At 46.2% G+C, this 23,400-nt stretch overlaps 4 protein-coding genes across 8 annotated transcripts in view; 2 read left to right on the forward strand and 2 right to left on the reverse strand.

Moving 5' to 3' along the window:
• The window catches only part of LOC128877145 (protein GDAP2 homolog), a 33,291-nt gene extending 26,233 nt beyond the window's left edge, over positions 1-7,058 (reverse strand). The window contains exon 1 of one of the 2 annotated variants that reach the window (XM_054124198.1): positions 6,813-7,058. The gene's annotated coding sequence lies outside the window, so the exon portion shown is untranslated. Of the gene's footprint in view, positions 1-5,851; positions 6,050-6,812 lie in introns of those variants that run through there. The other variant, XM_054124201.1, reaches the window with a different exon arrangement.
• A 150-nt stretch (positions 7,059-7,208) lies between these two features.
• LOC128877517 (calcium-binding and coiled-coil domain-containing protein 2-like) lies at positions 7,209-10,910 on the forward strand. Its single transcript, XM_054124883.1, has 10 exons — positions 7,209-8,381; positions 8,447-8,599; positions 8,803-9,001; positions 9,063-9,241; positions 9,334-9,549; positions 9,631-9,804; positions 9,869-10,083; positions 10,147-10,400; positions 10,457-10,700; positions 10,757-10,910. Exons 1-10 carry the CDS (start codon positions 8,253-8,255, stop codon positions 10,761-10,763), a joined length of 1,770 nt encoding a protein of 589 aa, XP_053980858.1. The 5' UTR covers positions 7,209-8,252; the 3' UTR covers positions 10,764-10,910.
• An 891-nt stretch (positions 10,911-11,801) lies between these two features.
• LOC128876280 (ERC protein 2) lies at positions 11,802-20,457 on the forward strand. 4 transcript variants are annotated; one of them, XM_054122498.1, is made up of 16 exons: positions 11,821-12,052; positions 13,040-13,316; positions 13,658-13,759; positions 14,774-15,640; positions 15,708-16,101; positions 16,157-16,497; positions 16,568-16,999; positions 17,067-17,240; positions 17,328-17,537; positions 17,599-17,850; positions 17,940-18,226; positions 18,336-18,438; positions 18,515-18,709; positions 18,780-19,110; positions 19,306-19,835; positions 19,922-20,457. In XM_054122498.1, the coding sequence occupies exons 2-16, from the start codon at positions 13,137-13,139 to the stop codon at positions 20,009-20,011; spliced, it is 4,488 nt and encodes a 1,495-aa protein (XP_053978473.1). In that variant the 5' UTR covers positions 11,821-12,052; positions 13,040-13,136; the 3' UTR covers positions 20,012-20,457. The 4 variants fall into 4 exon arrangements, with proteins under 4 accessions (XP_053978474.1, XP_053978473.1, XP_053978471.1 ...); XM_054122496.1 differs by having other exon boundaries at positions 11,839-12,052; positions 18,780-19,835; XM_054122497.1 differs by lacking the exon at positions 11,821-12,052 and adding an exon at positions 12,664-12,955 and having other exon boundaries at positions 18,780-19,835.
• The window catches only part of LOC128876281 (transcriptional activator cubitus interruptus-like), an 87,697-nt gene continuing 84,586 nt past the window's right edge, over positions 20,290-23,400 (reverse strand). The window contains exon 12 of the mRNA XM_054122501.1: positions 20,290-23,391. Within this exon, the coding sequence (XP_053978476.1) occupies positions 21,934-23,391 (1,458 nt within the window). The 3' untranslated portion in view covers positions 20,290-21,933. The remainder of the gene's footprint in view (positions 23,392-23,400) is intronic.

A 23,400-nucleotide genomic window follows, 5' to 3' on the forward strand; every position in this document is an offset into this window, starting at 1 on the left:
AGAGTCGCGTTTCTAATCGGAGTTTGTATTTCTCTTCGAATTACTGGAACATGTTTGTTCCCTTCTTGCTCTCGTTTAAATTGTATTTCATTCCAGTTATGAAATTAGTTTTGTAAATTATAAAAGCGGACAAACTAGGTTAAAATTAAAAGAAACTCACAGTTTTTCCGTTTGGGAGTACTCGAATAAATCTACGTGAGAATTTCTGGTTTCGAAACTGCCACTTGAAGCACCTTGGTACGATTAAGTTGTTCTGACATAAAATGTAAAAGCTGTAATTTTTTAAATTATAGGTCGAACGTAATCTGCTAGGCGACGTGTGATAGTTTCAACTGGTGACTATACGATACCGATTAGCTTGGCACGTGCCAGTGAGCTGCTTTGAATAAGAAAGTAGATAAACTAGGCGTTAAGTTAGTAGAAGAATAGAGGGATTTGCTATTCTGCCGTATAAATAGATACGGTCGATGTGTTCTAGACTCGTAGCTTGACAACCGAATATTACGTATTACAGGAAGAAAGAAAGATTACATGTAGAGAAGAGACTGGAACGATCGGTAAAATTTAAAGCTCTCGCGTGCAATTGCGTCATAGTGACGTCTTTTAGTTTGTAAGAGGGCTATTGTCGTACTACTATGTCTTCTCACGAGTTAAAGTTGGAAGCCTTCGATGCAATCGTGTATCCTTTGTTCGAACTTTTATCCGGGGAGAGAAGGATTAAGATAAAGGACACTCGGCCCGGGAACGTTTCCGGTTATGCGACTTTCACGGTTTCTTTTCGATAAATATCAGGCTTCCAACTATTTACGCTAACAAATTGTCTCATTTTCCTGTATCGGTCGGGAAGCGTTATAGCTCGGCTCGTATCCCTCGACCCGCACCCTAAGAGCGAACTAAATTGCTCCAAGTAGATTGTATAAAAAATTCAGACACGGAAGCACTCAAAGCTACGAACACTTTTTCATTCCGAAGAGGAACGAGTTATTCGCTGCAGTCGATGTGAAAAATTCAGGCAACCAGTTTTCCATGCATACGGGTTCTAGCCAGAACGCGAACTTCGAAGAAAGTTCGCAAACTCGGAGCGGCAAGTTTGAGTGGCTGGTTTAATTTTCACTTGGGCGACAACTTTATCCTTATCGCTGGCTCATCGTCGAACCATCGTCGTTATTCGACAACGGCTGATAATAGACCTCTAACGTTACGCGTCCTCGGTTCTATCGATATTATCTTTATTGCCGATTGCATCACTCGAACACTCCGGTTTGAAACGCCGGAACGTTGCGCGATTGAAGTTTAAACGAATTACACGAACTTGCGCGAAGCGTACATTAATGCTGACCCATGGGAAAGAAGAGCCAACGCTAGTTTAGAAAACAAGCAAACTTTCCCCCAAATTATGGGCAGGGATCGAGGGAACGGTTTAAGTATTCTGTAATTTCTCTCGGTACCGTTTCTCGGTTAACTTTCCTCGTTCTTGATTCTCGAAATCAGTCCCTTGTCAATTAAAACGGGATCAACGTCGGGAACGTTTCGAATTCAGTCTGATCGTTGAATGGACCGTGACCATCGTTGAAAACAATAAGGAAACGAATGGAAGGAAACAGTAGCCCGGTCTTGCACGGATAGTGCTGCTTTAACATTTCACAGAATCAAATTCAACGAAGACACGTCCCGAGGCACGTGACGTAGCAGGAGGATTTTCCTCTTGTTCTCGCTCGAGGCTACTTATGCCGTATTCCGTTTCACGAATTTTTCCCGCTTCCTTGTTCCTCCGGTACGCTCATTCCGCTCGTTTCACCTTTTATTCGACTCCAGAGACGCGTCCCGAATATCATAGAACAAAGATCGGGACGAAAATCCATCCCGATCGATACAGAAGCATCCAAGGGGACGCTGAATACTTCATACGCGAAGCTCGGATGGAAAGTTGATGCCCATGGTATCGGGTCATCCCGTGAGTAACGCGGATTGTTGAGAGACACTCGACGTAATCACGTCAGGGACTGAAATGAACACGAAACCGAGGCTTCTCTTGACTCTAGAATATCATACTGTTGGATGACCAACACGCTTAGTCGCAACGTAACTGTTAGCATAGATTTCTCCATAGCGAAACATCCTAATCTCACCTCCAAATTTCTAGATCCTGTTGTACTTCGTATTCTTCCTGATTCATAACCATTCCTTGACCGTCGCGACGCGTCGTCCCTACCCTTTATTCACCCTTTAGAAATAGATCAATTATAAAGGCTCGTAAAAAGCTCAGCAAATCAGAATTCAGTTTTCGCTGGAACAGTACGGATCGTTACTGTACACAAATATAAATTCTTCAAAAGTTTCTTTTTAACTGTGTTGAACGTTTTCCTTGGCTCGGAATCCTACGATACCAAGGTCCAACAGTCCCAGTCAATTTTCTTGCGTCGGTATCTTTGACGAAGAATGACGTTCTTCGGCTTTCTACCGGGTAAAATGTTTGCGGTGTCAACATTATGGAAGTCCTATCGGTCTCTACACGCTCGAGAAATTGAAATAGCAGTCTCGCGAAGTCGGTGACTAACGAGAAACTCGGCATCGGAAGTCCGAAATTTCAAGAACTACGCCGGCATTCGAGATAGCGCCTTGAACCGTTCTCTAATTAGAGGGATTTCCCGTTTCACCGACATTTTTCCTGGTGCCTCGAGAGGATCCTCGAAAACGTTGCTCGAGCTTTCGAGCACCCGGTGTTGCAATCTCGGCGACTACGGAAGAGCGCACGAAAAGTTTTCATCCCCTCGTCCATCTTTTTCGGTGGCTCCTCGAGCGAGCCAGCTGGAATTTTGGCATCACGGCCGCGCGAAATTGAATTTTTTAATTATCGCCTACCGCGTTCCGCCGCTCCATGCTCGCGAATAACGAAACAAGCTTCCGGATGCTGTTTGCGAGAGAAACAATATTTCAGCGTCGAGGGAGGTCAATTTATCGCTCGCTATTTATAATGAACTATTTTTTTTTTCCCTCGCATTTGAATTCAGTTTAACTTTGTTGGGAGATTGAGAGCCGGCCGGTGTTGGAGGAAAAGTTTTCAAAATTAAAAGTTTGATCTGAAACCAACGGTATCGTGCATCGCGAAACTGCGAGCTATGTCTATTTCTGTTGCTGATTTTATAGCAAAACGACCGTTTGTCCGTGTGCTAGTGAAACAAACGGAGAAATTAAAATTAACAGGTTAAACATGTGGCCTGATTCCGCAGAGGAGAACGGAGGAAATGAATAGGTATTTCGAAGGATACGCGGTTCGAAGCTACGCCGTATTAAAGGCTGAGAAATAATGGTGACGAGTGCGCGACCCAAATCGTCGATTGGAGATCTCAGTCTCGAACAGCTTAAGATTCGACGCGATCCAACGCGGGATGCCAAATGATCGTACGTAGGAAGCACAAGTTGGCACAACATTCCAGCGAGCTGGTGGAAGCGTTACATCCGTACATTGACCCGACATTTCCCGAGAAATGTTATCAAACCAGTATCGATTATACGTGAGAAAACCCCTTAAGGTAGATCCACACTCGTAACGGAACTCGCTTCCTCTTCGGAGTCTACCGAGTACATCTGTTCGAATATAAAAACGAACCGAACTCTTTTGACTGTACGAACCGAAATCGACACACGAGCTCAAAACGCAAACGAAGTTTATTTAGAACGATAAGTAAAGTGCAAAGATTCGTTTATCTTCCTAAAATTTTCGCTGAAATGACGGCGACAGTCGCGAAACACGGCTGACACCAGGACGGAATTGAGAGATATCGATTCGCGTCGATTCATTTGAGTACGCCATTCGGGAGACAGTCACTGAAACAATAGTCGATGCGGCGAGTATAATAACGGGTTTAGAGATATGCGTGACCTGAATTATGAAATCGTCGTTCGCGACAACGGGGATCGAACGTACGCCGTCGCCGGTTTCGTGCGTTCGTTGCATTCGACGGAGTCCGCTTAAATAACTAATGAGAAAAAAGAACGGTATCCTTCCGTCGGGGAATCCGATACAGCCACGCCGGAGCGACACGCGAACCATTCTCTCGGCCAAACGCGATCGAAAAAGATCAAGAGCAAACGCGAGTGCAAGATCCAACGAGTCGTCTCAAAATGGGAGAAGAATTTCCTATTCTGACCTTCCTCGGTGAAAAAAAAAAAAATGGTATACAGAGTCAATATTCCGAAAGTACTTGAAATTACATCATCGATCCGACTCGAATCTCCTAACTTTGAACGTACGATGACACGGAGCAGAGGATCGTGTACACGGTAATACGGTGCCACGATGAAATATGTTAATTAAAGCTACACCGCGCTCGGAGACTGGCGTAGGTACTTTGAGCGGAGCAGATGATAAAGAGACAAGGTTCGGGTCGATATAAAGGCGGTAAACGTGCGCGGTCGAAAATGCATGACCCAAATTATCAACACGTGACCCCTGCGTAGCGATAGATTGTGCATTTACGATTACTCTTGGGTAACCCGCAGCATTTCGAGAACGAACCGCGGGCATTAGTTTGCTGCTGCGGGTTCGTTTAACGACGGGCCTTGATTATCGCTGTGTCCAAGCCTGTTTATCTAATCGTTTCCGTCGTGCCGTTCTTCGGAAACCGAGCTCTAACTGCAGGAAAATAACCGAGCGTGTACAACTTTCTCGCGATTTGTCCAGAGATGCTGCGACCTTTTGTTTTCGATTGGTGAAACAACGAGGAAGACGGGAATAATATACATTAACTTCTAATTCCGGTTACGCTCGAGGAACCGTGAAATCGAGTGCATCGATCCGCACTTTGCTATGGTCTCCATTGTTTGCCGATTGATTCTCAATATAAGCCTCGGAATATCGAAACCTTAACATTTCTTTCTTGTATTTCGTGTTGCCGCAATGACGCGACGCAACGAATGCACGCAAACGATTGTGTGTCGAGGTATGGAATCGCGGGATCGTTGATTCTGCGATTAGAATGTTCCGACATCGACGGTCCCCCACTCTTGATTTAAACGGCTAGTCGCTTAGTATGAAAAAAAAAGGTAATGAAATTGATGGCCATCTGAACCGATGGTATATAAAAGACCGCGGAGCCGTACAACAAAATCGAAAATTGCAACGCTATTAGATCGAAAGGAAAAGATTTGAGACTGTTTTACTTCCTGTGTTATGCTTTCGCCATGCAGGTCACGTTATTCGTGCGCGAGTAAACTTTTTCGGCGTACTGTACCTCACCGAAACCTGTTTCCGTTATTGTCAATTTCACATTTTTATACGAATATTTGTATTTTCCGGATACAATATTGCGTCGTAATTGCCAAGAGTTTGATCAAACTGTGTGCTTTACGACGGCGAATACCAGAATTTCGACGAGGAAATTATGAGAACATTGGCTTGAAAATTAGGACGCTTTTCAATAGTAGAAAAATCAATGACCACATACTTGGAACACGATCCAGCGAAACTTCTGCAACATTCGGGTGCCATAATGCTGCACGAACGCGAAAACAGTCAATAATAAAAATACAATTCTAGTTTCCGACTACTTAAATCCGTAAAAAATAAAGGTTTTTGGAGTAGAGCGATCCCAGTACAGATACCTGCTCCAACAAAATATTTAATAAATAATTATCGAGGTTTTCTATCGAATGCGTGTGTTTTACGAATGGCAAGAATTGACGTTAGGTTGAGTAACAGTTTCTGGCTGCATGTCACCTTTGTGCAAACCGATGCGCACGATCAAGACGTTTAATAATACCATTCTCGACAGTACGTCGTTAGTCCACGTATGCCGGTTGTTCTTTAACACATAAAGATAAGAAGTGTGCGTCAATTTTTCGAAATTACCCACTAATTTTCTCCCGCTAATTTTTCTTCGAGATAAGTCGGACCGTAAGTGATCGTAACACATATGCAATTTGGTACGCGCGTCAAAACACGTCTGGATCCACAAGATGACTCGAGACGAGCGGATTAAACAGCGTAACGTTGGACGACACCGAGAGGAGGAACACGTTGTAAACAGGCATCGAGGCACACAGCTGATAGAGGACGAGCGGATTGGCGCGAAGACGGCGAATACTAGACAGAGAATGCACGACAGGAATTATCGACGCGCGCTGGTCGAGTATACCGCTATACCAGCTCCGCGATCAAGGTCGCGAGCCGAGGGTCTTCCGATATGTATGCTTAGGAAGTCGATGGACACGGCTAAAGACGTCTCTCCGGCGATCCTTGCTCGATCATTAATTCCAACGATCTCGACGGGTGCACGTATCGATCGATGAAAAAAGAGCGATCGACTGGAACGCTTCCGAACGGCACACCGAAGGATCCATTGAATATTTCAACGCACCGAAATACCCGCATCGCGGTGTGTTTCATCCATGGAGACACGAGAGATATTTGGAAATTCCGTGGGAAAAGGGAAGCATCGATAACGATCCGTGTCTAGGCAGCGCGGCACCGTAATTGAGTTTCTGTCAGTCCGCTGTCAAATATTCGTCGGTCACCTCGGACCGTACGTACACTGTCACGCAATCCCGAGCCAGCCTCAGCCGTGAGTTTTCACTCGAATTTCCGTGACAGCGATCGACTCGCTCGTCGAGTAGAGGAAACAGAGGAGACGATGGATATTCGAGGGGAAACGGATACCGATCAAGATAGGGTCCCCTCGGTAGACCGCGTTCCTAACAGGACGGAAATTCTTATGGAATTTCCATGGTGAAGGCGACGAGGGTAGAGGAGAAAGCGAGACGGAAGAACCGCGTGCTCAGTCGCGCCGACGCATCGTTTGCAGCTCGCTCACCTGCGAATCGTCCGCCTATCGGTGCGGTCAAACCTGGACTGAAATTGCAGCCCCAGGAGTTCGACAGGTTTCCTGTCCTTTGGTAATATTTCAAACGCGAGTCCTTCGGTTGTCCTCGTTCCTCTCGACTGCCGTTCAACGATCACTCTATCGATGGCAACAAACGTCACCTCCGTTTCCTCGTTCTCGAGCTGGTCTCGTGAGCGCAGCTCCGAGCGAAAACCCGCCAAGACACCCGGCCGTTTCGTCGTATTCGTGCACGAACAGTAACTGACAGCCTCGTCATCGAAGCGATCAGTACGGCACCTGAGCGCGCGTACACTCCAGAGGACCGACTCCGACCTCCGCCAATGGGAAACGCGACCAGCTAGATCTCGCACATGCGTTTTCGAGCGCTCTCCTGGCGGCAGCATTTGAACGCTTTGCTCGCAAGCTACGGATACGTGGTCTGTATGCAATCGAGCTAAATGTTTGAACTTGTTGAACAACCTAAGTGCTCCGATAGGTAGCGGTAACTCTACTTTCATACTCTTCCGCAACCCTTATTTTTCCCACCCCTCTAGCTGACCATGTACTGTTCCGAACGATTCAATTGTATTCGGTGCAATTTAATTCACTGCTAAGGCGAATCATCAGTCTTATTCGTACATATTCGCCCACTCTTCTCAACGAAGATCGTTGTTTCTGGCGTTGTGATGAATCTCACAGGAATCTTATCTTGTTTATACAAAGAACAGACGCGCATTTATGCATGCGAGGTTCACTTATAATGTTATAATGACGACATAATGTCTTCGATATTGTATATATTTAACATATTCGAACTTGGAACGTATATATCGAATTGTATTATGTAATTTAACCGTTTAGTAGGTATCCTATTTGCAACTGGTTCGCGTGTTTGTTGCCTACGTCTGTTTTATACAACGTCGGTAACATCAAATGCATTTTAAAGGAAATAAAGTAGACATTCCGGTCTCCGATGTAAGAACGTACGATTATTATCGGAGTTAAAGTCGCGTTAGACGTTATTCATGAAATAATTTGCGGGTAGCAGATTTACGATTGCTTGGCGCGCATTCGTGCTTTCACCATTATCTGCGTGCCGCTGCCAGATGGCAGCTGCTGTTTCATTCTTTGCAATCGAGCAATGGTAAAAATGAAGATAATGTAAAAAATCGTATGCAGTTTAATTGTCTGTAAACCACCGATGGTTACGTGCAATCAAAATTGTAATACTTCGCACAATTTTAATATCATAATATTGTCCACGTTTAATTGGTTAACGTATTCGTAGTTCCTTTGTTTCTTAATTTTTTTTACTCGATGACGACTCGACTACACCGTAGGATATATTATATGTATTTCGGACACAGCTGTTTTCAAAGCGTCCCTTCGCTGAATATTGGCTTTGACTCTGTCTTTCCGCTGTAAATATTCATGAAAATGTACTGCTGTGCGCGTGGCACGTTTCATTGTCAATACGCCAATGGAGTCCAATTCGAGAAATTGAAAACCAAATATTCCATCGACGAGGACATTATAGTAGAGTACACGTTACACGATAAAGTACGTAAATTAATTACATTCGATGCTCTAATTTTCGTATAATTTTCCGTATATAAATATTTAAGGTCAGCACGTCGTCGCGCGATTGGGTCGGAATTTTCCCCAGAGGGTGGACCAACCTTCAGCAGTATCTGACTTTTGAATACGTTCTCGTGGCACCGAAAATGTCGTCTCTGTCCAGGCGCAGTATCATGTTTTTGCATACGTTTCATCGAGAGGTTATCAAATATTAATCGGAAAATTGCATTTGCGAACGAGTTCAAGAGGGATCCGTTCTAGTTCTATCAGTCTTCTTTATTTAAGGTCACCAATCTCTACTGAAATCGTTCGCAAACTCCCGATCCACTAAGGACTTTTCAATTACCAATGCTTTAATAAACCTATTAACCATCTCTTGCTTTTCATTCAAAACCTATCACAGGCGTCTTTGAATATCGATTACCACTTCGTCTACATAAGCAAAGAAATCGAAATCATGGGCACGAGCTCGTACTTTCGTTTCACCATGAATCCGAAACATCGATTCCTCGATCGAAACGCCAACTCACCGGAAGTAAGCAGCAGCAGTTCGGTAGCAGCGACCTCGAAACGATCGACTACTCGATGCAAATTAAACGGTTGTAACGTATCGATGCTGCGAATCGTTTCTAATTTTTTAGCATGCTGTAATGACCGATGAAGGTGCACCCTCGATTGGATCGCTGCCACCAAACTACACGGAGAAATTCATCGCACCGATCAAAACGCCTAAAATGTTTGACGACGTGATTCGACCGCATCGTTCGTTCTCGGACCATCGACAAAGAACGTGTCGTTTTCACTGCACCACGAAATTGGCGCCAACGATTACCTCGAATCGGGTGAGGCGTCGTTCTTAGACAGGAAAAAATATTCAAGAGAAAACGCCTCCTTTTAGCGTTCTAAATTAGGAGACTCGTTTAAGTTACTGCAGATTCAGTTCTTGATGTCGCATAACGAGCAACTTGGGGCTCGCGTAGGACGACTCCTGCGCGACTTAGAATTAACAGAAACAGCCGTGAAGAGGGAGAAAATGGCGCGGATGGTTTTGACGAATAGGCTGCAGACGTACGAGACGTTCGTCGCGGAAATGTTCAGGAGTTTGAACGTGATAGGAGTTGTTAAGATTACAGATAAAGCGGGAAATCAGGTTACACAGAATTACAAGTTCACTCGTAACTAGGAATGCATATAGGTTTTAATTTAGATTCTACTTTCGTATCCCATTTAGATAATTGCTCAGAAAATTAAACCGAATGAACTGTCTTCGATGAACGACGAGCAAGTCGACAAGTGTATTTCAATTCCGGAAATTTCGATGCTCAATCAGTCGATAGAAAATATGGGGTGGAACCACGACGAGACAATGGAGAAGATGAACATCGAAGAGGTTCCTCGGGGGATGGTAATGTTTTTCATACTTCGCGGAGTCGCGTCGCGTTCAAATTAATTCCAAATCGTACGAACAGAGCTCGTTGATCAACGAATCGTTAAAAAACAAAGAGACTATATCCCACGACCCTCGAGCGGATAGATCGTTTCCGAAGAGAGAACACACTCCGCGTCCCGACACGAAACACCTTAACGTTATCTTGTCCGGGGAACAACAATTGCCGTGGCCCGAGAAATTTTCGGAGGTTACCTCATCCATGGTGGAAATGGCGTCGAGTCCTGGTAGCCAGCGGTAAGGAACGAAGCGTTCTATTCCACGTTGAAAATCGAGCAGCGCGTTGCTTAATAATTCCAGTGGTTGTTACGTAACGAAAGAGGCCACGGGCGCGACAAACGAAGCAGACGATAATGCATGCAGAGACAATTGTAAAATCGAAGAGTCTAACCGTGTCGAGGGCAAGGCGAAGGAAACGAAAAACAGTGCGGTGGACGAGAAAGATATTGTGGGAAGTCTGGATTCCTTGGAATCTATGAATTCGCGCGAGTGTAGCGGCACTTGCCACCACAATTGTTCGGTGAAGTCGACTACGAACAAGCAATTTGACAAAGGTGAGAAGAGGTAAGACATCCGATCGAATAAAAATTATTTTCTTTTATTTGCCAAGAGTGGGCGCTCGTGTGTCAGTGCGATTTCGAAGTGACCAACGGGGTACGTCGGCTGACCGATAAGAGCATGGCAAACCTGAAACATTATCTCGAAACTCATGCAACGAACGATGTCCCGATGAATACCACGCTTTCGACAAACTTGGAAGGCGGGTCTGAAAATCCGATTGATTTCGAGACACTTCGACCGAAGCCGTCCGCTATTTTGATAAAGGGCAGGGACGCTAAGTTTTCAATTATAAGGTAATTGGTTCTTGAAAAGGATTTTGCACCTTTTAGTCATTTTACATGTATCGCAGGTATTGAACTCCGAACGATGGATATTCAAGAACGAACGAATCCTTGCGAAGCTTTGCTGTCGTGCCATATTCTCGGGCTGAATATGCAAGAGAGTCGTTAGTTGAGGCATTAGCGAAAATGAAATGTAAATAAATAAAATTTCCAGCTTCGCGACTGTTTCTCTACACTTACATGTTCCCTTCCTCGTTGCGAACGTTTGCATTGACCTCGATGTATTTGTTGTTATTCGTTTATAAAATCATTCTTTGAAAATAGAAGAGATTCATACCCCGTAAGCAACCATGTTTTAGCGGAATCACTACGCTGGGGATGGGGAAAAGCAACCTTCAAGACGCGTCACATTTCGCATAATAATAAAAGTTTGCATGCGCGGGAGTAGTGCATTTTGCTGTTTGCGTCGTTCCTCGGATTATTTTTAAAACAAAGTACATTGTAATGTGTGGAAACGTTAAGAGCTGCGCAAAACTGTTGGCGATAACGGTGTCTGAGCAGGTTTTCCTCTCATGGCCGCGAAAACCTGACGAATTCCTGGTCAAATTACTCGAAAGCAGACAGGCCACGGTGACAGGGAAAACACGTCGTCCAGGAAGTCGACACGTTTCTGTTCACAAGCACGTGTACCGCTTCGCCTAACAGTTCGAAAAACTGACTAAATATAGAGGACGAGCGGTGCTATTGTTAGGTTGCTTGCGTTTTCGAGGCTACGTCGTTCGTTCAGCGTTGAAATCGGCGAGCAACTTGTCGCGATTTTATGATACCACAAAGATTCCCGCGTAGAAAGGAATCCGCGCAAAAGTCGCAGAATCCACTCGCGTCGCGAACCGTGATCCGTTGCCAACGGCTCAGTAATGCGTAAAAGCGCAAAAAGTTTTTTTTGTCGACGTTCTCTCGGGCCGAAGGGATGCGTTGGAGTTGTTCATCCGCGAGGAAATCGGCGCCACGCTTCAAAACCTACCGTTCCTAGGGATGCAAAGAGCATTGGAAACAAAAAGATACAATTAAACTGGCGTGGAAGATACTCAAGACAACGATCGACGGTTGCCGCGTTTCAGGAGGATTACCAAAAGGCAGAACCAACTTCCTAGATCTCGGGAAGCGAGACGGAAACGGTGATCGCGCCTGCGCGAGATTTCCCGAGCGAAGGCTTCGCCGTCTTCGCGCACGCGGTCTTTCGAAATGGTATTTTTAGAGAAGTGAGTCGCTGGCCGCAAGCGACGACGGTAGTCAAGCGTCGTCGTTGACCCTAAGGAAATCGAGCCCTGAGAATAGCCGACGATTTCGGATGACCACCGCCGGTGAGTAGCGATAAACATGAAAACGATCTCGGTGTCATCGACGCTGTCCCCAGGACACGCGACCTTTCCGTCTATCGATCATCGAGTTTGCCCATCGCTTGTCCGCGAGTTTTGCAACTTCCTCTGGTCTTCGTGCAACTCTCCTCTTCGTGACGCCGCGTCCGTTCGATGATTACGCGATTCGCGTAGGGAATTATTTGGTTCCGTTCGTGGAGCTTATCGGGCTACTCTTATGGATCTAAATTTGGATCGCGTGCCGAAGCGCTCGGTGCGCCACTATTTATGATGTATTTATGGCGACGGTCTGTGTTGGTGTTTGTTTCATTTTGATAAACCGAAGCTACCTTCGACGAATCTCTACCTACTCGTTCAAGTTCGTTCCGTCACGATTATTGGCGAACTTCCTCAATAGAAGTCGAACCGAACTCGTTTTCCTTGTTTTCCATTCCCGCGTTGAACGCTACTAGGTACGAACACTCTGTTCGCTCGTGGACTCTTTGTTTTTCTTCGGTCGTGCCTGAAATGCGCGTCCGTTTTCGTAGATCGAGTTATATTTAAGCGTATTTACATCGAGCCGGGTGTCGAGAGGAACGACGCGGCGGCACGCGAGTCATAAAGCTTCTTCGAGGATTCCCTCCTCGTAAAGAAGTATCTTTGATCTTACGAAAAGGATAAAAGCTCACGCTTGAAATTTACGATACGAAACGAGAGAAATTTCCGCGGAACATTTTCAAATAAAGGATCTAGATCGATCTATCTTCTAAAAATACAAGCTGACCCGGTCCGAGTTTTTTCCTCGGTGCCAACTCGCAGTTTCGCTCTCGCTCCTTCTGGGAACTAAACAGAATACCGTAGATTAGCGAAATCAATTTGCGAAATACTCTGCCAAAGAAGAGATAATAGGTCTGAGAAATTGTGATAGAGTGCTTGGACGAAGTGACATTTTTTCTACCAGGGGATTGCGAATAATTCTCGTTATCGTTACAGATAATTTAATCGCACGTTCCAAACCTGGACAATCGATTCGACCGAAAAAACGAATTATACGCGGAAATTAGTAGCTCAAGTGGAGAGTAAGTACAGCATGGGTGCGGCTGGCAGTAGTAGCAGTGGACATCCTCCTTCGGCACCTTTGAGACCGCGGAGCGAGGAAACATTTATCTACGGGACAGAGGAATCCTGCTGTCCGGAATACACGAACGAAAATATACGACAAAGGACGAGGACTAGCGCGTTCGACGTGGGTGAAGAACCTCGATCGCAGGTTAAATTTAAAACGAATATTTATCGGTCTTGAGAGCGACTCGAACGATCAACTAGTCGCGTGAAAACGTTTTACGCGTCATTGTATAAAGTGGTTTTCAAAATAGCAAGCAAACTTTTACAGTTATATTGTACATAGACAAAGGCTAAGCTTGCCTTTATAACAAATAAATAATTTAAGAAAGATCGAACGTGATCTTTCGTATGTCTGACCATTTCAGTAGAAACAGACCGATACCGCGACTCTCTTGGTTTCAATCGACTCGCCAGACAGAAACGTTTCACGGTTCCCTTGAGATCACCCTGTGCAAGGACTCAGAGGCTTTTCCCTTTGGTTTGCAGGGTCCGAGTCCTTACGCGACCTTCAGAGGCGAAGAATGGTGCAGTCAAAGACCATCTGCGCCGAGTTTGTCGAACTTGCCACCTCCACGTCGGGAGACTTTGGTAAGCAACGCATTCCTTTGTCCGTTGCAACAGCCAATTTTACGAAAGCATTCTCTTCCAATCGAACTTCGAACTTTCTTACAAGGTTCTCGAGAACTTGCAATACAGGCTCACAGTCGCGATTATTCAGTTGTTTACTTTCTGTTTGAAATTTGCATACAGGTGAGACTCGTTTGAGAATTGGAACGAACTGTAAATCCGCTTCCTTGTAGTACGTCTAATTTAAATTAGAAACGATCGGAAAACAGCGCGAGCTTTTGTCGAGAGAGAGAAGCGGCGCGCAGAAGCCGGGCACGAAGTTTTCCGAGCGGAACGCGCGCGCTCTTTTGTCCGGCGCGGAAGAGACGACGCGAACCGTTGGCTGATCTCCAAAAGCTCCTCGACTCTTCGTGATTTCGGGAGAACACGCTGAGTCACGGTCACGAAACGACGAGTTCGCAGGGATCGATCCGCGATCACGTGCTCCTTGTGTTTCGAGTTGCTTCAGAGAACGCGATCACGCATTCTGCCAGTGCGTTCTCGCGTATCATTGGGCGTGGATCGAGCTTCGGAAAGCTTACAAACTCACGGATCGATCGTTGATCGTAACAGCGAAGCAATTTGTCGCGTCTCGTGTCCCGTGAATGGATCAACAAAGCTCGAGTTCTTCAGGGATACTAATTTCTTCGGGAAATATCCAAGGGATATTAGAAAAACGCATTGGAAGTTCCTTGGTAGCATCACCGCTTTCGATGTAAGCGATTCTGTTGGACAAATATATTTGTTGGAATTCTAATAAGGCGATAGATTCTCCATAGAAACGATTAGGAGTTCGTGGTAAAATGGCAAGTAACTTTGTCATTCGACTATTGTGCTTTTTTAATGTCTTTTAGCAGTCCACAGCCATCTCATCGCGATGCAATGCAAAAGGAACGACAAGCGACGTACCCATTCCTTGATCCAGAATTCCGATCGTCGATCAGCCGGTCAGTTCAATTAGCATCTCTGAAATTAGTCCATTTATTTATATTGCAGTTGACGTACGCCGCGCAGATGACAGGTTGGCAGACAGCCGAGGGGCACAGCCCTTCGTTCTCTCAGCAACACCAAGAAGCCATGGAGCTTTCGAGAGCGATCACGCAGCTCGCCATGGCCAATCAGCAGTTAGCGACAGCTCACACGGCCACCCTGGCGCATTTGGAGGAGCTGTATATGGACCTCAGGAGGGAGAGGGAGTTGAGGAAACGGGGTTTTGCGTCGTGCATGTTGGACGAGGCCTCGAAGAAAAGACTGACGATCGAGCAGGAAGGGGATGACGAGGATGACGAAGAGAGACAATCGATGGAACTCAGACTCGACAGATTGGAGAACCTGCAGACCGACGATCGCGACACCTGCCAGACTAGACAAAGGAACTTGCGTCAGGGGGACGATAAAAAGCTTCGGTCCAGACTAGAGAAACTAGAGAGAACAGACGATCGACAAGGGTGCATGGGCGTTCGTCGTTCAACGGAAAACATGGACGCGCGCGACGTCGATCACGACAGGGTTCTAAGTAGCATCGATGTACCTGAATGTAAATCAGAAAGTCAACCTTTGGTGAGCCGGGTGGAAACGACGGATGACGAGGGTCGAACAAGATCTGTTTGCAGAATACGTATCACGCACGGCGGACAAGCGTACGACCCGAGGTCCGGCGATGAAACGGATCGCTCGACCGCGAATTTGCATTTAGAAAAGTCTGAGGAGGATAGTACCGCTAGAAAAGAGACGATCAGGTTGTCGGAGGAAATCGAGAGATTAAAGGGCGAACGATTAGAGTATCGATCCATGAACGAAAGATTGGCGAGCGATTTGGCGGTTCAGAAGGCGATGGCGGAGAAGCTGACGGAGGACTACGAGGTGCGTTTTAGGCTTAAGATGACTTACGCGCACGTCTATGTTTCGTAACCCGAATAATTGTTTCTAGGAATCGAAGTTGCGCCGCGAGAAAATAGAATCGAGCTTACAGGAACGCAGAGAAGAGTACGACAATCTTATGGAGAAGCTTGACTTCGCCACGAAGGAAACCGAAAGGCTGTTGAAGGAAATCGACGCTTTCAATACGCAAAAGGACACTGCGGAGGCAAGGATCTTTAGTCTGGAGCAGGAACTGCAGAAGTCGTTGCTGGAGAAGGAGCAAATTAAGAGCATGGAGAATCAGAAAATTTTGAAATTAAAGGCGCAGCTGTCCGAAGAAGTTTCGGACAAGAAGAAACAAATAAAAGCTCTCGAGGAAGCTTTGGACGAGATTCAAAGACTGAAGGAGACTATCAAGACTGAACGAAAAAGCGACGATGACGACGCTTCGAGAGAAGACGTTGGTATGTATGCTTCGGTTAGAGAATAATGCATTTTTTAATTCTCCTTCGTCGTCAGATGATCTGCAAGCGAGTCCAGCAACCGACCGCGCGAACAACATAGAGGAATTCAAAAAGGAGTTGACGCTGAAGAGAGAAGCCAGGCAACGAGCAATCACGGCTGTTTCGTCGGAGATGGAGCGACTGAGGCGTGAATTGGACGCAGAGAAAGAGGCTCACTCCGAGACATCGAGGGTGTTGGATCTTTTGAGGTCCGCTCAGAACGATGATCGGACTCAGCCGCAAACTAGCGAAACAAACGGAAGCTCGAGGAAGTCCAGAATCAGAGATCAGAAGCCGGACGAACACGAGCTAGCAATGAAACGCGTGGAAGCTCAGCGATTGACTAGTGTCTTAAAGGTATGGAAAAGTGAACTCGAGAAAGATCCATCGTCAACTATTTTATGAGAATTTTATGATGCGATCGTAGGTTTCCGACGAGCTTAGAAACGACATTCGCTTCCAAATCGAGAAAGTGGACGACTTGCGCTATCAACTGGAAACCGAGCCGGATCAGCATCGCTACCGTATCCTGTCTCTGACGGAGGTCACAAACAAGACGCGAGAAACACTACACGCGAGAGAACGTTGCGCCAACGAGCTGAAGGACCATCTCGCGCAGATACTGGTCCGATTAGGGGACAGAAGCTTCCTGGACCTGAAGGACGACGTTGGCCTGGAGTGCGAACGTCAGCTGGAGAACATCAATAGCTTGAAGAGTCTCTACAACGAGAGGCTGAAAGTGCTGACCGAATTGAAAGAAGCAGCGGTCAGGGAGCTCGCGGACGTAAAGGAGAGATTGGATCACTCCTTGAAAAAGTCTGAGTGTTTAGAGGAGGATCTGAGAAAGGCTGACGAGAAGGTATTAAATTGCAGCTCCATGCCGAGGAACGTGTTTCTCAAATATATTCTATTCTCGTATGCGACAGATCGATGTCCAAGATACCGAGATATCGAATTTGGAGTCTCAGCTGGGACTCACCAAGGCGGACTGCAGAGATCTACAGAATCAGATGTCGCTCATCAATGGGTTGTTCACTCAGATGCTTCTAGGTGCCTCCTCGGCTGACATGGATCTCGATCGACTGACTCAACTACTTCAGGTACTGTTTACCTACCAGACCTAAGCAGAGGTCAACTAGAAAAAATCTAGTAGCTGGAGGAAAATTAATTTTGCTAATGATCATTAGGAGAATCACGATCTGATAAGCGACATGGCGAGAGAGGAAAGCACCGAGGCTGCAGCGCTTCCGAAACTTCTTCTCGACTTGGTGGAGCAAGTGGAGGGCAGCAAAGGCACTCAAAAACGTATCGAAGGAGAGGGTAGCGGAACCAATGGCGAGACAGAGAAGAAGGAGGACGACCTGCAACAAGAAGATATAGCTCACAATTTACCCAAGGTAACGACTTCGGAAAATTTTTATAGAATACCTGATCCTGATTTAATTTTTATCGACGCAGGTATGGCGCGTTTTGTTGGAATTATTGAGCTGTCACGCCGAGGGTAGCCCGTCCGCTGCCGCAGCGTCCGCTTCGGATCCTAACATTTGTTACAAATCCGTCGACACTCCAGCTGGTCCCAGATTAGTGATATCCGTCAGCAAAACGTATATTCGTCTGAAGGAATTAATCCTCGAGAAGAAACACTTGGAGAAGGAGATGAACCGGATGAAACAGCTCAACACACATTTGGAGAGCAAACTCGGCGAACAGGTAAGGAACTGAAACGATTGTACAAGCCTCTGTTGAAATCGGATTTAGAACTTTGATGGTTAACGTAAAAGTGTTGTGTATTTCGTCAGGAAAAGAGGCTGTCGGCGGTATCGGCGGAGCTGAGCAAAACTTGGACCATCGTCGATCGAATGCAGGCTCAGCACCAGCAGCTGCACACCCACGAGAAGATTCTGCGATACGAACTGCAACAGAAGCGAAAAATGCTCCAAGAACTGAAGCAGGAGTTGGAATATTGCCGCGAGAAATGGGAGTCGGCCAGACAGAAGAACACCAACACCGAGTTGGAATGGAGAAGCTTGCGACGGGAGTTTGCCGCGAGGAAAGCTCTGGCTGTTCACGATTCTTTCAACAACAGGTAAGCAACTCTCCGCGACTTCTTCAGCTCCAGCAAAATCGATATGACATGCTTCGTTAATTTTTTCAAGAGCCTCGAACTGTTTAATCGCGATTTTTTTTTTATGCAGCGCCGAGAGTGGATTCAGCGATGAACGAGGAGACGACACGGACGAAGAGGACGATGCTGTAGAAGGAAGACTTAGGCTAGGTCCTCGGAGGAAGCCGCGAAAGGTTGCACATTATTATTATTATTATCGAGAAAATGATGGGAGAAGAAAGGATGATCAATTGACAGCTTCATTTTCAGGAGAGTCCTCGAGCACCAACTCCAGATACAGAATCGGAACAGCCGACCGACACCGAGTTGTCCGAGCCAAAAACAGGTTCCTCGGCAACGCTGGAGCAACGAACGCCCACTCCGGAAACGGAAGCTGAACTGGACGAGACCGAAGCAGCGGACGTGACGTTGAACGCGGTGTCCGTAATCGCGTCGGGAGTACCGGTAAGTCAACGGTTATGAAATCTCCTTGAAGTCTGACATGTAGGAAATAGTCATTACGATATCTTTATAGCAATCGATATCAGAAAGCTCGCAAGGCTCGCTGGATTCCCTGGACCAAGCTTTGACAAACGTCATTCAGAATCTTATAGCAATTAACGAACCAAGTTCGTCGACCTTTGCGAGTCCAAGCGCCGAAGTAGACGTCACAGACGATATTGCAAAGGATGAATCATCCTTCTCGGAAAGCTCCACTAAGATAGACTCGAGTCTCGCACCAAGAGTCGTATCGCGAGATCCAGAATCATTAATTAGCAACAGTGATTCTATAGCGCTCTCCGTACAAGACCTCGCCCCGTCATCAAGCACAGGCGATAGCTGTCAGAAAATAGAGGACACGGACGGTGAGAAAGCAAAGACCGAAAACCTCCTCGACTCGTCTGTATCTCACGCATCCACCGTACCTAGCTCAACCAGCACGTTGTCTGTTTTCACCATCGGGCCCTTTCCCCAGTCCACTGTGACACATTCGATCGTGAAAAACGTTCACTTTACCGATTCCATGATCACCGGTCCGTCTAATAAATGTTTTACTCCAGTTTTCGGCGCACCGCTGACAGTCGTTAAGGATCGTTTCAACGAAACTGGCTTGTCCGAACCGTCCTCGTCGTGTATTACGCCATCTAGTCAAGAAGCAGACTCAAGAATTATCGAGAAACGCGGCATCAGGTCGACAGAGGGTGTCGTTGACTCCGACAGCGTTTCCGTCGACTCGTCCTCGAGCTTGGAAACGGTCAAAGAATTCCCCGCCTGTTCCCCCGATGAAGCTGGAAAGAAGGAGGGCTCGGAAATGGGATCCTCGAGGCAAGAAGAGAACAAAGTAGCTACGGTTAAGACTCGAACGCCGGAAGAAGCTCTGGCCGCCAGAGAAGATAGATTGAAGAGACTGGAGGAACAAGCTAAGTGGCTCATGAATAAAATGAACGCCACCAGCAGAAGAGGCTCCGCGCTCAGCACCAGACTCGAGGAACTTCACGAGGCCTATGGCGAGCCACCTGTTCCTCCTCCTATGCCCGACGTTCTACCTAGTCGAAGATTGAGGACAAATTTAACAGATCTACCTCGCCAGGTACGGTTGTTAATCGTAGGATTCGTAAGTTGAAAATTTCAAATTTCAATATATCAAACAAAGCGTTCTTTAACTGTCTTATTTAGGTACCTGAATCATCTCCCGCCGAAGGTACTGAAAATTCCAATAAGCTCATCTCGAGTTCCAACGCATCACCGTCGGATAACGCGCCTTGAGATGCCCACGATTTTCATTGTACGAAGAAACATTACTCGACGTTTATTTTCGTCGACGACAGAAACATGCGTATGTCAGACGTTGACTGTGCGTCGATCCAAGAAACGTGTCGACTTTGTACGTAAACAGGCATTATGTAATAATTAAGACGAGTCAAAGTATTCGTCGCAGAAATCATTAATCGAGTCGGCAACGAATCGTTTTCGTTTAAACCCGTCTCGTCGCGTCGGTTCGAACCTATCGAACTTTTTACGAAACATTTTTCAGTGGTATGGTATTTTATTATCGATGTGTCATCGTTTCTATCGGTATAAGTAATTTCTTGTTGTTCCTAACTGTGGAGGTAAATGTGATCACTTACGAATCCGTTCCGGTTTTGTACCTTCTACGATTGTACCTACTAATTGTGCTGTATAAATAAACGATACTTTGGTTTCATTACAAATGGAAGCTATTGTGGACGAGAATAAAAGTGATTGCGTTGGAAGTGTTTCGTTGATGGGATCGGTATGATTTATTTTAAAATAATTAACAGTTCTCAGGATGTAAAATTTTCTCGTCATGCGCCTTCCCGTTCGCACACTCGAACGCGCAACGAGTCGCTATCACTATATGTATATCATAGATATGTATAATATTCACAAGACTCCTCCGACTTCGCTATCGTGAATTAATGAAATCCTACAAAATCGTTTGTGTGACGAAAACAGCTATAGGTGCAGCTAAGTTCTCGACTCCTCTACGCGCTCTTCGTCGTCCGACGACGATCTCGAAAGGCACTCGACGTATATTAAGAAAAAGAGGTTCTCGGATCGCTTCGGTCGGTTGAACCGATCGAATCGGATAACAAGTTTGTGCGACTACCTTACGTCTCTTTACAGTGATTTTTATGAAAGACACTCAATCCTACAAACACACACGCACGCTAAGCACCCGCGCAAGATGATTGTCTAAGTTTACCACGCACGCTGTCCGTAATCTCTAATGATTTATTACATTAAGATTTATCTACAGATCTTACATCCTAGTATTGGCCTTTCCGTTTACGTAATCTTTTGATCGGTTAATCTCATTCGCAGTAGATGATACCATAAAAAGAAAACTAGTGTATAACGTTGTAAATTACTTCGTATCGCAGTACACGTAGTGCACCGTTCGTCGTTACGCTAACAAAATCAGACAAACCTACAATGACACGAGGAGTACTGTGTTGGCACGATTGAAAGAAGGACTGGTTGCACAAAAATACGGTACAAGGGTCTATCTAGAAACACGCGGATTTTTTTAAAAATATTTCGCGATCCCTGATAAAAACACTGTTTTGCGTTCGCCAGCGTTATCGCGACAGACGAAACGTTTCGTTCTAATAATACAAAATTATAACCTTGACGCAGCACGGAACACGTGCTTCTCCCGCGCATAAGCCTGACGGTTTAATACGTTTAGTATATAAATTTAGCATATAAACTTCTATCGTTCCCCCTTAAATACAATTCTCCGAAAATAAATTATTCCGCGCGGCCGCTCCGCGCTATTAGCTCTTCGTTAAGGCACCTCGAACTTTCGTAAATTTCGTATAAAATATTAGACTTTTATAAACAATAATAGCATTAACGTCGATAACACATTCGAACTCTTTCGTACAATAGGTATCACCACGATTACTTAATCACCGAGAATGTCATCCGTGTGAGGTCACAGTCTACAATTCCGCTAAATTAATTTAAGTGTCGGCTACGATGGGCCCTTAAACGGTACGATACAAAATACATCTGTCTCTGCAGAAAAAAACCTCTCGCTTTATCAAAAATACAAAAGTCTAAATTGGTCTCGATATCTTGCACCGACTACGATTAAACGCTTTCTTGTGCATGCTCGTAGAAAAATTACGGTAGAAAAATATTTATACACGTGTACCCGTTCACTGGATCATTTGCAAGTATCTGTTCTCCTCTAGCAACGAGCTGAGGGACGACGTCATATCGTTCACCACCATGTTCGCGCTCGAAGGCAGCGGTTGCGGCAGCGACATCGGATGCGTAGAACTAGAAACATTCGTCTCGTGAGTGTGCGCATTCCCTGACCAATTTCGACACTGTTGCACGTATTCCAGCGTTCTTCTGTACGAGTCCTGTCTCATTCCCTGCGGTGGCTTCATGGGAGAACCTTGCTGAGACTGGCTGATGTCTCGACACTGGATCTCAGGCATTGGGGCCCCGTGTTCGTGATAACATTGGTCGCTACCGTAACTCCATTGACAGTTGCAACTGTACTGTTGATGACTCGGAGGATTGTTGCGAGCCTGGCAATTGTGCGTGCAGGTATGTTGTTGGTGTTGCGCCCTACAGTTAGTTTGTTGAACGGTGCACAACTGCGGAGACGTTCTTTTAGACAGAGCGTTGTCCACGGCTGGTCGATGGCCACCATTGGAATGAGTGCAGTTCGTCATCTGGAGGCAGGGAGACATCGGCTGTTGAGGGCAACCTTGGCCACCGGACATGTTGGCTATCGGCTTCGTCTGATTGTTCATGGTCAACTGAGAACAGTGAGGCGACAACTGAGGACACTGATTCGTCACCGTGGTCTGTTGCCCAGAATGGAAGTCGGACATCTGACCATTGGGCGTCACCATCGGCCTGGTACATTGGCTGCCTGTTTGACCACACTGCGAGTTAGGATGGCCGATGGTCTGTTGGTTAGGCATAACAGGTGACTGGGTGCAGTGCGGCGACAACTGTGGGCAATTGGTTGCTGCGTGCAGCTGGCCACATTGCTGCTGTCCCATCGCGGTGTGGTTCGCCGGGAGACAGGTGACATTCGTGTGGTGATTCGCGTGACCATTCGGATTTCCGGCGCAGTTTGCGTTCATCTGTCCCTGGCAACTGTAACCTGGATAGTAACCATGATGTATATGAGTCTGGGGACAGTTCCTGGTTAATTGAGCAGAATTCTGGGGAAGATTCTGAGGAGCGTGTTGAGGTGCCAAGGCTCCTGCCGCCGGCGACGTCAACGGTTGATCACTGATGTGGCTGGGGGCGTAATGAGATCCGGGTGACATGACCTGACCCGCTGCTGGACTAAGCACTTGGCCACCATTCGGTTGAGACGGATAGTTCGGAGGAGGACAATATTGCGGATTGGGCTGAGCAGGTCGAGAGCTCGGACACTGGCTGTAAGGAGACGGAGAGGAGTTCTGGTAATTCGTGCAAGATGGTTGGCTCAGCAGTTGCGACGGATAACAATTTTGTTGATGAGACGGACTGTAATTACACGTGGGTTGCATTTGGCGTTGACAGTGCAAAGGATTGCTACATATCGGAGATTGGCAGAGCGGTAAGGGACTGTTGCGATAGCTGATCTGGCTCCCACCTGCCTGAACCTGAAACAA

This window comes from Hylaeus volcanicus, chromosome 5 (assembly GCF_026283585.1).
Source record: "Hylaeus volcanicus isolate JK05 chromosome 5, UHH_iyHylVolc1.0_haploid, whole genome shotgun sequence".
NCBI lineage: Eukaryota > Metazoa > Arthropoda > Insecta > Hymenoptera > Colletidae > Hylaeus > Hylaeus volcanicus.